The 16,655-nt window shown below is 37.9% G+C and overlaps 1 protein-coding gene across 1 annotated transcript in view; it reads left to right on the top strand.

Annotated features, from left to right (window-relative positions):
- Positions 1-4,557: 4,557 nt before the first annotated feature.
- The window catches only part of LOC127650136 (forkhead box protein O6-like), a 44,272-nt gene continuing 32,174 nt past the window's right edge, over positions 4,558-16,655 (top strand). Inside the window, exon 1 of the mRNA XM_052135339.1 lies at positions 4,558-5,403. Within this exon, the coding sequence (XP_051991299.1) occupies positions 4,936-5,403 (468 nt within the window). The 5' untranslated portion in view covers positions 4,558-4,935. The remainder of the gene's footprint in view (positions 5,404-16,655) is intronic.

Genomic DNA, 16,655 nt, shown 5'->3' with positions numbered 1-16,655 from the left:
AAATTAGAAAAGCAAATAATAGCTGAAAACACAAAAGTAGGCTAATAATAAACAACACAACAGAGAAGCCACAACGCAAACAAAATAAACCACAACACAAGCTAAATAAACCACAACACAAACAAAATCAACCACAACACAAGCTAAATAAACCACAACACAAACAAATATAGGGCACAAATCAAAGAAATAAGACACAACACAGAAGTAAGACGCAACACAATGGATATAAGCCACAACACAAAGATATAAGCTACAACAAATTGGGAATAAGCCACAACACACACAAAATAAACCACAACACAATGGAAATAAGCCACCAAAGCTACAACACAACGGAAATAAGCCACAACAAATCGGGATTAAGCCACAACACAAACAAAATAAACCACAACACAAAGAAATAAGCCACAACACAAACAAAATAATACACAACACAGTGGAAATAAACCACAACACAAAGAAATAAGCCACAACACACACAAAATAAAACACAACACAAAGAAATAAGCCACAACATACACAAAATAAACCACAACACAAAGAAATAAGCCACAACATACACAAAATAAACCACAACACAAAGAAATAAGCCACAACACAGTGGAAACAAACCACAACACAAAGAAATAAGCCACAACACAGTGGAAATAAACCACAACACAAAGAAATAAGCCACAACACAGTGGAAATAAACCACAACACAAAGAAATAAGCCACAACACACACAAAATAAACCACAACACAAAGAAATAAGCCACAACATACACAAAATAAACCACAACACTCACAAAATAAACCACAACACAAAGAAAAAAGCAACAACACACACAAAATAAACCACAACACACAAAATAAACCACAACACAAAGAAAAAAGCAACAACACACACAAAATAAACCACAACACAAAGAAAAAAGCAACAACACACACAAAATAAACCACAACACAAAGAAATAAGCCACAACACACAAAATAAACCACAACACAAAGAAATAAGCCACAACATACACAAAATAAACCACAACACAAAGAAATAAGCCACAACACAGTGGAAATAAACCACAACACAAAGAAATAAGCCACAACACAGTGGAAATAAACCACAACACAAAGAAATAAGCCACAACACACACAAAATAAACCACAACACAAAGAAATAAGCCACAACATACACAAAATAAACCACAACACTCACAAAATAAACCACAACACAAAGAAAAAAGCAACAACACACACAAAATAAACCACAACACACAAAATAAACCACAACACAAAGAAAAAAGCAACAACACACACAAAATAAACCACAACACAAAGAAATAAGCCACAACACACAAAATAAACCACAACACAAAGAAATAAGCCACAACACACAAAATAAACCACAACACAAAGAAATAAGCCACATCACACAAAATAAACCACAACACAAAGAAAAAAGCCACAACACACACAAAATAAACCACAACACAAAGAAATAAGCCACAACACACAAAATAAACCACAACACAAAGAAATAAGCCACAACACACAAAATAAACCACAACACAAAGAAATAAGCCACAACACACAAAATAAACCACAACACAAAGAAATAAGCCACAACACACAAAATAAACCACAACACAAAGAAATAAGCCACAACACACAAAATAAACCACAACAAAAAGAAAAAAGCAACAACATACACAAAATAAACCACAACACAAAGAAAAAAGCAACAACACACAAAATAAACCACAACACAAAGAAAAAAGCAACAACAATCACACAAAATAAACCACACCACAAAGAAAAAAGCAACAACAATCACACAAAATAAACCACACCACAAAGAAAAAAGCAACAACACACACAAAATAAACCACAACACAAAGAAAAAAGCAACAACACACACAAAATATACCACAACACAAAGAAAAAAGCAAAAACACACAAAAAATAAACCACAACACAAAGAAATAAGCCACAACAATTTGGGAATAAGCCACAACACAAACAAAATAAAACACAACACAGTGGAAATAAACCACAACACAAAGAAATAAGCCACAACACAGTGGAAATAAACCACAACACAAAGAAATAAGCCACAACAATTTGGGAATAAGCCACAACACAAACAAAATAAAACACAACACAGTGGAAATAAACCACAACACAAAGAAATAAGCCACAACACAGTGGAAATAAACCACAACACAAAGAAATAAGCCACAACACAGTGGAAATAAACCACAACACAAAGAAATAAGCCACAACACAGTGGAAATTAACCACAACACAAAGAAATAAGCCACAACATACACAAAATAAACCACAACACAAAGAAATAAGCCACACCATACACAAAATAAACCACAACACACTCAAAATAAACCACAACACAAAGAAATAAGCCACAACACACACACAAAATAATCCACAACACAAAGAAATAAGCCACAACACACACAAAATAAACCACAACACAAAGAAATAAGCCACAACAAATTGGGAATAAGCCACAACACAAACAAAATAAACCACAACACAAAGAAATAAGCCACAACACACACAAAATATACCACAACACAAAGAAATAAGCCACAACAAATTGGGCATAAGCCACAACACAAACAAAATAAAACACAACACAGTGGAAATAAACCACAACACAAAGAAATAAGCCACAACACACACAAAATAAACCACAACACAAAGAAAAAAGCCACAACACACACAAAATAAACCACAACACAAAGAAATAAGCCACAACACACACAAAATATACCACAACACAAAGAAATAAGACACAACACACACAAAATATACCACAACACAAAGAAATAAGACACAACACACAAAATATACCACAACACAAATAAATAAGCCACAACAAATTGGGAATAAACCACAACACAAAGAAATAAGCCACAACACACACAAAATAAACCACAACACAAATAAATAAGCCACAACACACACAAAATAAACCACAACACAAAGAAATAAGCCACAACACACACAAAATAAACCACAACACAAAGAAATAAACCACAACACAAAGAAATAAGCCACAACATACACAAAATAAACCACAACACAAAGAAATAAGCCACAACACACACAAAATAAACCACAACACAAAGAAATAAGCCACAACACACACAAAATAAACCACAACACAAAGAAATAAGCCACAACACACACAAAATAAACCACAACACAAAGACATAAGCCACAACATACACAAAATAAACCACAACACAAAGAAATAAACCACAACACAAAGAAATAAGCCACAACATACACAAAATAAACCACAACACAAAGAAATAAGCCACAACACACACAAAATAAACCACAACACAAAGAAATAAGCCACAACACACACAAAATAATCCACAACACAAAGAAATAAGCCACAACACACACAAAATAAACCACAACACAAAGAAATAAGCCACAACACACACAAAAAAAACCACAACACAAAGAAATAAGCCACAACATACACAAAATAAACCAAAACACAAAGAACTAAACCACAACACAAAGAAATAAGCCACAACATACACAAAATAAACCACAACACAAAGAAATAAACCACAACACAAAGAAATAAGCCACAACATACACAAAATAAACCACAACACACACAAAATAAACCACAACACACACAAAATAAACCACACCACAATAGAATTAGGATCAAACTAAATAATGGCCTCAAACTGCCACACTTATTAAAATACAGTGTTTAAATATATGTATTGATTTTATATTGATGTGGTTGTGTTGTAGCTTCATTTGTGTGTGTTGCGGTTTATTTGTTTTGCATCTTTTCTGGTGTGTAATGGTTTATTTCCGTTGTGCTTTCAACTTTTGTTTGCTTTGCTAATTTTGTTGTTTTGTGCACCCCTGTGCCACCATATCAAATATATGAACTATAAGTTAATGTACAGTGTACATTCATATTTGAACACATCTGATTTCTGTATGGAAATATAAATTATTTTGCTCGAAATATACCCATTCCCCCAATAAATAGTATTTTGCTTCAAATATCGTCATATCATAGATGTATAAGGAAATGCTTCTATGTGAATCTTTCTCAAGAGCCATGAATGTTGTGTGGCAGAAGATGCGCGTCCCCCCGGATAAACCTGTTCAAGAGGGAGTGACTTGATTCACGCGCCGGCCAATTATCTGATAGCAGCATTTATCCGCCGCTACAGCCCCGTCTAGTCATCCGCAAACAGGCGTGAACCAACGTGGAAGGAATGTTCGTCCGAATATTTTATCTAACGAAAAAAGAGTGATTTTTTTCTTTTGATTTTCAATCGCGGCGTCCGTATTATCTGGAAAAGACGCGACTCGAGCGCGCGAATTCTGCGGCTCCATTCACCTATTAGCAACAGTGACCGACTGTGCTCGCGTGTGAAACCGGTTTCAAATCTGCAGGAGACAAAAAAGGGACCGGAGAGCTCCAGACAAACGCAAACTGTCGCCAGACTCCAGAGGAAGTCAAATGATTTCGCTCTTCTTGATGAGATAGATTTACAAGTGCTGCCCTGTCTGTCAGAGAGATCAACAGTTGGTGCGAGCGCGCGATTAAAGGGACTAAAGACTCAGATTTGGCACGGCTCACTATTATGGGTGTGTGATTTCAGCACCTCAGCTTTATGGACACCCGACTGAATTGTTTAGTAATATGGAAGACAGACTGTTGCACATCTTGATGCATTGGATGCATTTGCGCGTTTAGTATAGTCAAGAATGAGCAGTCTATTCACGGCTTTCGGTGCTTTTGCTGTTATTCACGCATTGCTTTTGGTGTAAAAGACGACAGACGGGGACCACAGTCTCATCCACTCATCCTTTTTGGATTTAAGGGCGCATTTGTTTTTTTATTTTCTCTTTTGACCTTGCCTGGCGCGCAAAAGCAGCATGCTAATGATGGAGAGCGGCGGCATAGACGCGCATCAGGTTGATCTGGACGCGGACTATGAGCCTCACTGCCGCCCGAGGTCGTGCACCTGGCCGCTGCCATGTCCGGAGGAGGAGAACCGAGCGCTGCCCGTGGCGTCCGTGAAAGTGGAGCCGCGTAACGTGCCAGCGTGCCGGAGCGGAGGGGCGCCGACGGAGTTCAAGCATCCAGCCGGCGCCCCCGCCCCTATAGCGGCCGCCCCGATGTGCATGTCCGGCGCCGCGCTGGATGTGGCCGGGCAGCTGCGGAAATCCAAGTCGTCGCGACGGAACGCGTGGGGCAACCAGTCGTACGCGGATCTGATCACGCGTGCCATTGAGAGCACCCCCGAAAAAAGGCTCACCTTATCCCAAATCTATGACTGGATGGTGCGATTTGTGCCATATTTCAAGGATAAAGGAGACAGCAATAGCTCCGCCGGATGGAAGGTACAGTTGTCACCTGATCACACCTAGATTAGATGATATAACTGCATATCAAGCGCTTGGCATGTGCATATAGGTACAAAATAATGGCTCGATGTGGCCGCTCACATTTTGGTGATGGGAAAACCTATGGCTTTCTCCCATTATACTGCTTATTGCAGGAGGGGTAGAGTTCAGTGGGTTCACTGCTTTAGACTCTTCTATCGCTTTTACATGTTTAAATGTGCAATAATGTGCTTTTATGACGCAACACGGGCGTTTTTGACTCATTGATCGTTGATTATGGATGCGTTGTAATGTACTGAAGGCAGGTCACCTGGGGGACAAGCGTGGGTCCGGTCAGCTGCCCTGCTAGTTCGGCACCGCACGCACGCACGCCTTGTCTGTCTGCGTGAGATCTCCAGTACCTCCCCGTCTCCTTTTCAGTCCTGACATCCGTCCAAAAGACTTTGGGAAATAAAATAGGCTGTGTAAATTGTAATTAAAACATTACATAATCGAAGAGTGTTATTTAGTGAGGCAAATGCAACCACATAATTGCACCACATTGGTTGGCGAACGAAGAAAAAATGCTGTATGTTTCAGCTGTTCATATTTAAGTCATATGCTTCAAAGATTTTAATTAGATCAGATTTAATATTTTGAACTGTATGCACATGCTCTCATCTTTACACATGCTTCATGCAGAACCCAAAGGACCCCCCCCCCCCCAGCACCAACATCTAAGTTAGAAAATGATAATCAGACACTGCTGAATTTGTTTGAATTCTATTTCTTTCTGTGGTTTGGGGCTTTCAAACATTCTATATCACCAGGATCAAATCAGAAAACGTCAAGAACGTGAGACAACTATGAGCTGTCTGTCTTCTTTCACCTGATCTGTGGAAGTCTGGTGCTTATTTCTTCATATGGAAAACAGATAATGGTCAAAATGTTCACAATGTTGATTTGGAGATTTCAAAATAACGTCAAACGCAACGAGTTATTGAAATCTGCAAATCAATATTGTGAAAATTCTGACCACTAGAAGAAAATCATTTTAGAAATTGCATGTTTTGTGTTATCTTTTAGTGAACAGGGTTAATACATTGTTTCAAAATGCAATGTTAAACTCAATCAACAGCATTTATGAAAATGTTGATTACCACAAAAATGAATTCCGACTCATCCCTCCTTTTCTTTAAAAAAAGCAAAAATCTGTTAGAGTGAGGCACTTACAATGGAAGTGAATGGGGGCCCATTTTTGGAGGGTTTAAAGGCAGAAATGTTAAGCTTATAATTTTATAAAAGCACTTAAATTAATTCTTCTGTTAATAATTGTGTATTATTTGAGCTGTAAAGTTGTTTAAATTGTAATGTTTACATTCATTTTTGTGTTTTAGGGTTTATAACATTACATCGTCATGGCAACAAAGTTGTAAAATTGGCTATAACTTTACACAGAAAAGATTATTATGTGATTTTATCACACTAAAATCATGTTAACGCACATATTGTTTATGTCTTGTGACTATACTTTTGAAACAGTGAGTATTTTAACATCCAAAAATTGGCCCCCATTCACTTCCATTGTAGGTGTCTCACTGGAACCCAGATTTTTACCTCTTTTTTTAAAGAAAACTTAATTTGTGCCAGAACGTGCCTGAACCTGAATGTTTCTTTCACACGTCTCAAAACAATAACCATTTTAAAGCAACTATTTCTCTTTACTACACATACGAGTACATCATTTATTCTTTGTTCAATGGGATGGCCAGGACTTGTTTGTCTACATCTTGTGTTAGGGAATGTTTTTGTTTTTCAAAGCTTGTGCAATAGTTAATACACACATCCCTTTTATTACATCATCAAAACAGCATTAACAACGGAAGTCTATTTTTACGATTTCTAAATGGGATATTTACCTCTCGCTATCCTTGTATCTCATTGGTTATAGAGGACAAACAGTCAGGCTAAACTAATCTTAAGCCTGTAGTTTTAAACTGAAATTAAATCTGCTTTAATTCCTTACGTCTTGTTTGTGCTGCCCATTGATGTACAGCTGGATGTCAGTCATATGTTCCCATAAGGTTCCGCAACAAGGCAAGAGATTTGATTGGCTGACAGGAGGCAAAATATAGAAAAACAACTTGATTAAATCAAAATAAGGTTGTGGAAAACAGACCCACATGCTCACACATGTTGGCCCTGGAACAGTTGGCATCGTTTTTAATGCGCCTTTAATTCTGACACAAGTGTGCCATGAGCTCACACAAACAATACTGACATGTATACAACACATGTGCCTCCTTTAGCACCCTCATACACATTTATAGATAGATCAACCTGAATACATGAGGTTACACTAACAAAACTCATTTTAAGGGTTAAATCAGGTAGAATTAACCGCCTTAAGATAACAACTGCAGGTTACAACTTTCAGCAGTGTCGATGAATAGATTAAGAGAAAAAATTAGAAAAAGGCTGTGAAGTTATAAGGTTTAAGAGTGGATATTGTTGTAAACGAAATTTTCACACTCTGAGTATAGTTGACAAAACCTGTCTGACAAAATGAGTAATTACAGTGTGCTGACTTTGCACAGCATTATAGTTTTAACATCTTTAAAAACTGAAATGTATACACCAATGGCAAGTTGTTGATGGGATTTGGAACTGAGAAACAGATACAAAGAGAGAGAGTGAGAGAGAGAGAGAGAGAGAGAGAGCGAGAGCCATTAAAAGCACTCTTTAATAGCTGTTGTGTAATAGCGTCAGAGAGCTGCCCGTCTCAACTGTGGCAGCCGGTCTTTTGGCTGGCCTGGTCCGGACACCCAGCCTTGCCTTCTTTGGCATCAATTAGCTGCTATTAATAGGCCTCTGTTTTCTGTGGATTATTGTTGTACAGAGGGCAGGAGGGACCATAAGAGTGCTCCACACACACACACACACACACACACACACACACACACACACACACACACACACACACACACACACACACACACACACACACACGTTGGTGCAGCTATCATTATGGGGAATCTCCATAGACATAATTATTTTTTTACTGTACAATCTATAGATTCTTTCCCGTAACCCTCACAAAAAACATTCTGCATTTTTACATTTTCAATAAAACATTGTTTAGTATGTTTTTAAGTGATTTCAATTATGGGGACACTACAAATGTCCTCATAAACCACATTTATAGCATAATACCCTTGTAATTACCAGTTTTGAACCTAAAGCCACTTAAACATGCCCACACACACACACTTACAACACACACACTTACAACACACACACACACACACACACACACACACACACACACACACACACACACACACACACACACACACACACACACACACACACAGCGGGGAGGAATACCATATTAGAGTGTTTTGCTTTATATTCACATTCTTTTAAAGTGTATCTGCATTTCTGTGGCATAGCGTGAGGCTTTCACATGAGCCCAGTGATGCGAGACATCTCATATAATAGTACATCAACAGTGTGTCACATCCTGTTACTGATAGTGACTGTTGAGATGCATGAAAGCACTAATCAGATTTCCTCAATCATTCCAAAGTATATATTGTGTTTGTCTTTGATTTATCCGTTTACATGCTGGGCCTCACTGTTAATGCATGTGTGTTGAGTGGAGAGAAACTACAAATATGTTCTTCAAGACAGGGATGTTATCTACATCTATGCCTATACCTAGAGTAAAATTTCTATTGCTCAGATATTAGTAACCTATGTACACAAAGTCATCAGGCTTTCTGATATGATGTATGTGGTAAATGAGAATAAAGAGTTTAAAGGTGTTTTTGAAGAGGACTTTAGGTAACTAGGACCCAGATGTGTATGACTGTCTTTCTTTAGCAGAACACAAATGAAGATTTTTAGAAGATAGAGCTCTGTCAGGTTCTTATAATGCAAGTAAATGGGTGCCAGCACTTTGATGGTCCAAAAGTCACATTTAGGCAGCATAAAAGTAATTCATGTGACTTCAGTCGATCAACGAATGACTTCTGAAGTGAATCAATAAGTTTATGTAAGAAACAAGTCAATAATTAAAATACTTTTAACTTTAAATTGGCGCATCCGTCAAGGGTTCTGTTGTAAATAAGTGCCACTTCCGAATTCTTGTGTGAACTCGCCGACGTGCTTGTGTCACGTGACAACTATGTGATGCATCAATTGCTAGCAGGAAGCACTTTTTAATTATCAACTTGTTTCTTACATAAATGTATCGATTCACTTCAGAAGTCATTCATTGATCGACTGGAGTCACATTAATTACTTTTATGCTGCCTAAATGTGACTTTTGGACCATCAAAGTGCTGGCACCCATTTACTTGCATTATAAGGACCTGACAGAGCTCTATCTTCTTCTAAAAATCTTCATTTGTGTTCTGCTGAAGAAAGACAGTCATACACATCTGGGATAGCATCAGGGTAAGTGAATAATGATGGAATTTTCATATTTGGGTGATATACTCCTTTAAGGTAATGCTCTATTGAGTTTTAAATCAACACAATCTACCTCCCCACCCTAAACCTTAAACCTAAACCTAACATATAGTGTCATAAAAGCAAATGTGAGATGAAAAATGTAATTATTGAAGCAACCACGCCATTTTGTGGTTCTTCTATGACACTTTCGGCTCACGTTTTGACTCGCATGCTCTTTAGGACTCCCACCTCAGTCCTTCACATTTCAAGTGCAATACATGATTCGATCGCTTGAATGTGAATCTATGAGACCAGAATGCTGTAATGTGAAAGTAATGGTATGGAATTAGTAGAAGAGAGGCATGAAAGTAAACAGTAAAAAAAAAAGAGTAAGAAATAGAGGAACATTAGCAACAGTGGCAGTCATTTTCTAATAGTGGACTGAGCTACTCTTGCACCCCAGCTGTGGCAGTGCTGGCCAGCCTGGCAGTGATGCTGGGCAGGTCTATGTGGCCAGAGCTGTGGCTCAGTTGTATGCCCTCAGCTCTGGAGAAACACTCATTGTTATGGCCACAAATATTGAACATAAAGAGTCTGGCATCCCTAGTGTGAATAGGAGGGGAATGGAATAAGCAGGATTCTGGCAGAGCTCTTCTACTTTACAGTTAGGAAGCTAGGTGTTCTAGAATAGCTGAAAATTTGACATTATTATGGGAGTTATTACTGTAGATGTCAGTGTTTGAGATATGTCTAGGCCAATTTGAAGCTAGTCTCAACCACAAAATGCATACTAACTGACTGTTCATCGGCCATTTGATGCAGATTGAACACAAAAAATCGCAAGAGCTTTTAAAACTATCAAGTTCCATTTTGATTGGTTAGCTGCTACGCTTCAAATATTTACAGCCTGGTCTCATAGATCGCTTTTTCGTCAGCGTCTCGCACAGGACCGGCACTGTTTAAACACCACGTCAAGTTAAAAAGAACTTCACATTTTCAAAAACACACGTTGAGATACCTGCGCTGTGATACATTCTTTGCACTACGTCTAGATTGCTTTTAGTGCATCCAACAGTTGTTGGGTTTTGCTGGATCAATGTGCTCACCCTGTTGGTGTTTGTTGGCATTCGTTGGCATCTGTTAATTGCCGTTTGTATTGTCTTGAAATGCAGTCTGCAGTCTGGTATGATTTTCCAAAAAACACCAAGAAACTCTGATCCCTGAAACTCCCAGAATGAATAAGTTACAGCCTAATGTTACATGGAATACATGCTAAACATATTTAACCAATCACGTGTATACATTTATAGATTAAGTTGCGCATGCTCAGCTTCATCCGCCTTCTCTTCTTTTTCAGTCACCTGACTCAAGTTTCAAGTTTGTTGGTGTTTGTTTGTGTGCGTTTGTTGTAAGTTTGTAGGATCAGTGTGAACAAGACAGTTTTGTTTCTCAAGACTCGATATACAACAACCAACTTTACAATGTTTGAAGTGTTGCCGTTGTAGGGGCAGTGTGAACTGGCGTGAACATTTCACATCAGAACTACCGAGAATACGTGTAATGAACCATATAAAAACATTTTCATAATTGTTGCCACAGTCAAGTCATTTTCATCAGTCCACTCGGAAACAATGTTTAGGTAGCAGGGTTGCCAACTTTGGATACCTGGTTGGACAGAAAGTTTAATGTCATGGCCAGGGCCGCATTAATACACAGCAAAACGTTCAAGCCTCGGGGCCTTGTTGTAACTAAATGTGGACCTGGACATATAATGTACGTATTTGATACAAGTAGACCTACTATCTTTAATTTCTAACACCACAACAAGACCTAATCTAACCCTACAAGGCAAATAATTCTTTTTGTTTGTTTCGTAAATTGTGCTCAATTTACGTAAAAAAACCCACACACTATTGCACAAAGTTTTTTCTTTTTACTGGATCCAAAAATGGTGGAGGTACAAGCTCAAAGTTGGTTGGTTACATAATTGCGATTAATTACTAATTAACATAATTACTAAACTGCATTTCTTGTTTACGCTGGATATCTGGAACCTTAAGAATTGGAAATTGTTTTACTTTAAAATGTTATGGGAAAACAAACTAAACTAACTTAATTTAAATAAAACCTTATTTTTATTGGGCTCTTACGGTACCTTTAAATAGACCACTTTACTGAGCTGGGACTGTGCTTCCAGTAAAAAATATCAAAAATCTAATTTCCTTTTGAAATTTTGTTTTCCTGTCATCAGGCTCGTAATAATTTATAGTAAGTCATATCTTGAAATATCTGAAGGCAAACATGGCTAGTTAGTTAGAACAGGAAAATGTGTCCATAATTTGTCCAAACTTGGAGGTTCAGACTTTAAACCCCTTCATTGTACATTGTACTTTCTCTAATGAATGTTTAGCATCCCATAGTCCTTTCGCTATTTAACTGGCATTTGTAATCATAGGGCCATAACACCAATAGGGCCTTTCCCACTGGCAGTACTAAAGGCAGTTTTAGGTACTTTTCCCAGGGACTGGTGCTTTCTGTCGCTTTCTCACCTAAGGAACAATAGTTCCTTGAAACCGTTTTAGGGGACATATTAGCTCCTACTCCGGGGTAGATACGTTTGAGGCATATAGGAACTGTGGGACTATGGGAGGTGCTCCAGCCTGTGGTTTGTCAAAAACCTGCATTGAGAAAGGAGAGGAGCTCCACAGCCACCGTTAGTAAACAAACTAGCTGCTAGCGTGCTATTCAGAGGTTTGCGCTAATTTTACAATTCCCTTAACAGAAACAACGTATAACAAAGTTTCCAAAGAGAATCACCCATTTCACGTGTGCATGTTTTTGTGATTTACGAGGACAATTTTGTAAGTTACAAATTAGTAATTACAAGGGTATTATGCTATAAATGTGATTTATGAGGACATTTCTAGTGTCCCCATAATTCAAATCGCTTAAAAATCATACTAAACAATGTTTTATTGAAAATGTAAAAATGCAGAAGGTTTTCTGTGAGGGTTAGGTTTAGGGGTTGTGTTAGGTTTAGAGGATAGAAACTATAGTTTGTACAGTATAAAAGTCATTATGTCTATGGAAAGTCCCCATAATGATAGGTAGACCAACATGTGTGTGTGTGTGTGTGTGTGTGTGTGTGTGTGTGTGTGTGTGTGTGTGTGTGTGAGTGACTTCATAGGGAGACACTATTTGAGATTTCATCACATCTGTACTGTGTGACTATATTGGGGTGATGGATATAAATAATCAGATGTTTATCGAAAGTGGGTAATTAAACTTTATTATACACTAAACGTCATTAAATCTAGTTTACATGAGGGAAGTAGCGCGTGAATGTTACAGCGTGGTTAACTTGCATCAAGACGTCTTTTTCAATTCAATGAGTGAGTATCAGTACTGTAATTTTTACGGAGTCATAAAAGACTTTATTGTAAAAGATTGGCTGTATAAGGATGTATGAAAGTAGGATGAAATAAGAAGCTTTTTAAACTGTTCAGATTTGTTAAATTCATCAAAAAACCCTTTTGTTTAAACCATTAACTGAGAGGGCAGCTGCCTGCATTTTCCGATACAGCCACAGTTCGTATAAAACAGCCCAAAATAAAAACAAAGTGTAGTTTCGATCCCGGTGTCCTCTGTCGGTGTTGCTGATCGATACTAGATGACGTCATTACTATGGCACTTTATGAATGCGAAAGTCTCCTGGGGTGTTCCGTTCCTCGTAAGAGTTCTCATCTAGAAAGTTACTAAGGGAAAAGTACCAGGACTGTAAGTGGGAAAGGGCCTAGTGGAGACTCCTTACCAGAGTTAATGCTGTTTATTCAGGTTTGGAAGTTTCGTAAGCCCTGGGCCTGGGATAAAAATGGTGCTAACCCCCTTCAGAATTACAAGTGTGAAACACGGCTTCACTCATGGTTAAAGCAGGTTTTAAAAAGATGAAAACCCAGTGTTACGCTCAGTACGAAATGCTTGACACTTCCAAAGAAAAACTAGCCACAGGATTTGGATAATTAACATGAATGTTTGAAACACGTGCAGGAGTTTTGTTTGAATTTGTTTTAAGATAGATGAACAGTTCTGATTTGTCTGTGATATTGTACATTTTTCACACTTTTTACACTAATTTCTTTAGTGTTGTCTGTTTAAACTTTTGTTTAAAAACTGTGCCATAATGTAAATAAATGTGCTATCATAAATATCAGTCTGAAATTGGATGCCCCGCTGTGGTTGGACGTTTTATAATATAATCAGCTTCAAAGTGGACCAGACTTGATGCCGATAGTCAAAAATCTGGTTTAGTGAGACTAATTTGAGGCAATAAAAATATCCTGTAATCCTGCAAGAGGAATTTGACGGCACCTGGCAACCTCATGTGTTGGCAAATGCACTGCATGAGACCAGACTGTAGTTTGACAATGTTGGATATACGTTGTGTTTTATACTATACACTACAATGCTTTTATATGGTTGGATACCCCTTGTGTTTTTTAATGCATGTTCTGGAATTGTTTATTTGTGTGTGTGTGTGTGTGAGAGAGAGAGAGAGAGAGAGAGAGGCAGTCTGACGGGTTTTCACGTCCAGGGGGGGTGCAGCTCTCGTTAATAATTCAGATGAGGCTCGTTATCACGCCTGCACAGATCCCGCTCTGATTCCACCTTAATTAAAGCCATGAAGCTTTGCTCACACACTCTCAAATACACACACACACACACACACACACACACACACACACACACACACACACACCCTTGAGTGTCACATGGCCATTTGCGCCTTTTCCATTTTAGTACCTGGGAAAAAATGCTACAGTAAAGTTGCTATGGACCTTGTAATATAATCAGATTCCCTGGTGGGATTTTTCACCTGTTAGGGCTGGGCAGAATATCAAATATTCACAGTATATTTGCAATGATTTTGCTGACCAGGGACTTAAAACGGTTCAAGTAATGAAAATTAGTTCTTATTTCTTAGCTTTTTAGAGCATTTAGTTTACTAAAATATCTGATTAAATGAATATTAGAGTTGGTAAATTCAATTCATTTCTGTGAATCAGCCACTGTCCATTTCAATATTGATTCAGTAAAACAATAAATTCATTTCCTTGCTGAGAAGTTTTGTCAGATACTATGGTTAAAATATCTTTACATCCTTAACACAAGAAATATTACTTTAAAAGCAAAATGACCAGAGATATTAAGTCTTGTTTTTGAGAAATCTTGGTGTGGTTAAATGATTAAAAATATATATATTTTATATATATAATATATATATAATTTTTTTATACAACTATTTAGTATGTTTACCCTTTGAATACAATTCAAATTAATGAAATGAAAATGAATTTTGTATGTTTACCCTTTGAATTAAGATTCTATTTGTTTTAGCAATATCAGCCAGCCAAACTATGCTTGTAGCACATAGTATTTCACTATCACTCAATATCAGCGTAAATTAGTTGAACCCACCAAAACGTCTGACCCTTTTTGACCTTCAGCCCTGACCGCAATCTCTTAGCAACTTACAAGAGCCTGTATGCATTAAAGACAATTGACTCTGAAGCCTTGCATGTGCTGCTAATATCAGGTGCTTACATATTTAATCAGATCTACATAAGATTCCTCCCCTCCAGAGTGCCGGGCAAACGGAGATTGATGAGCTGTAATGGGCGAGAGACGAGCAGCCATGATTAATGCATGCGCATAGAAAAGCCTGACAGTGCGGCACGACGGCATGCATGAGCTCCAGTCGAGGGTTGGAACATGGTTTGGGCTCCTTTGAGCATTTGTCTGACCTTAGTCTCGCAAGCCAGACTTTTGACTATCAGCATAAAGTCTGGTAATCAAAGCTAGATTACAAACATTTCTGAAGAAAATATGAGTTGTACTTGGCTGTGCAAAAAGCTAGGTTTTCATGGAGATGTTGCGAATGCTAAGGTGTTCTGAGTAGTTGTTTAGCCCACTTTTGGTTTAAGGTGTTCTTGGTGGTTGCTTACTGGCTCAAATCTAAAGACTCCACCCCCTGTGTCTCTGTGAGAGTCTGGTCTCTATATGTGGCCCAGTTCCCTCATTCAATGTCAATCTGTGGGATTTTCTTTCACCAATTTGATGGTCTGATCACCCATGAAGATAAAGTAAATGAACAATATATTTAAAGTATAAAATTCAGATACGTATATACAAAAATAGTAGTGTAGGGAGAGCAACTGGATTGGGTCATTCATGGTGTGATGCAGAGCTCTTTTGCTGCACTTTGTTCTCTGCGGTTCTCTGATTGGTGGATCGATTATCTTCAGGATCATGTGTAGTGTAGTTCTTCACCAGAATGTTTGCTTTTAAACATATTTTTATTACAAAATGTAGTTGAAATAACATGCACTGATGGCTTCCACAGAGGCATATACCACCGATTAACAACCTCTGAGCTCACCGTAGGTCTGTCTTTAAAGTTTTTTTTAGACTCAGTTAATAATCAATTCCCCAATGGAAATGAATGGGATTTTTACTTCCGGAAGCAGACTTGTGACACTCTATTGATCACCTCTTCCACAACAAGCTGCATGATCTTGATCTAGTAGCACATACCTTAAGTACTTCGATTAAAATTGTATTATTGTTTCCATTAACAGTCTTACATTTTATATTACTGGTATTTCCTGCCTAGGAAAGGAAATACAACCTATTTCGTTCTCCACATATTTTATTTTCTTCTTTCTGGCTCAGTAGACTCACATATCTTATTTGCGTCATTAAACGGTAGATAAGCGTGTGTATCGGTGTGGTGATGTGTGTGTGTGTGTGTGTGT

This window comes from Xyrauchen texanus, chromosome 10 (genome assembly GCF_025860055.1).
Source record: "Xyrauchen texanus isolate HMW12.3.18 chromosome 10, RBS_HiC_50CHRs, whole genome shotgun sequence".
Taxonomy (NCBI): domain Eukaryota; kingdom Metazoa; phylum Chordata; class Actinopteri; order Cypriniformes; family Catostomidae; genus Xyrauchen; species Xyrauchen texanus.
This window is presented reverse-complemented; position numbering and strand designations above follow the sequence as displayed.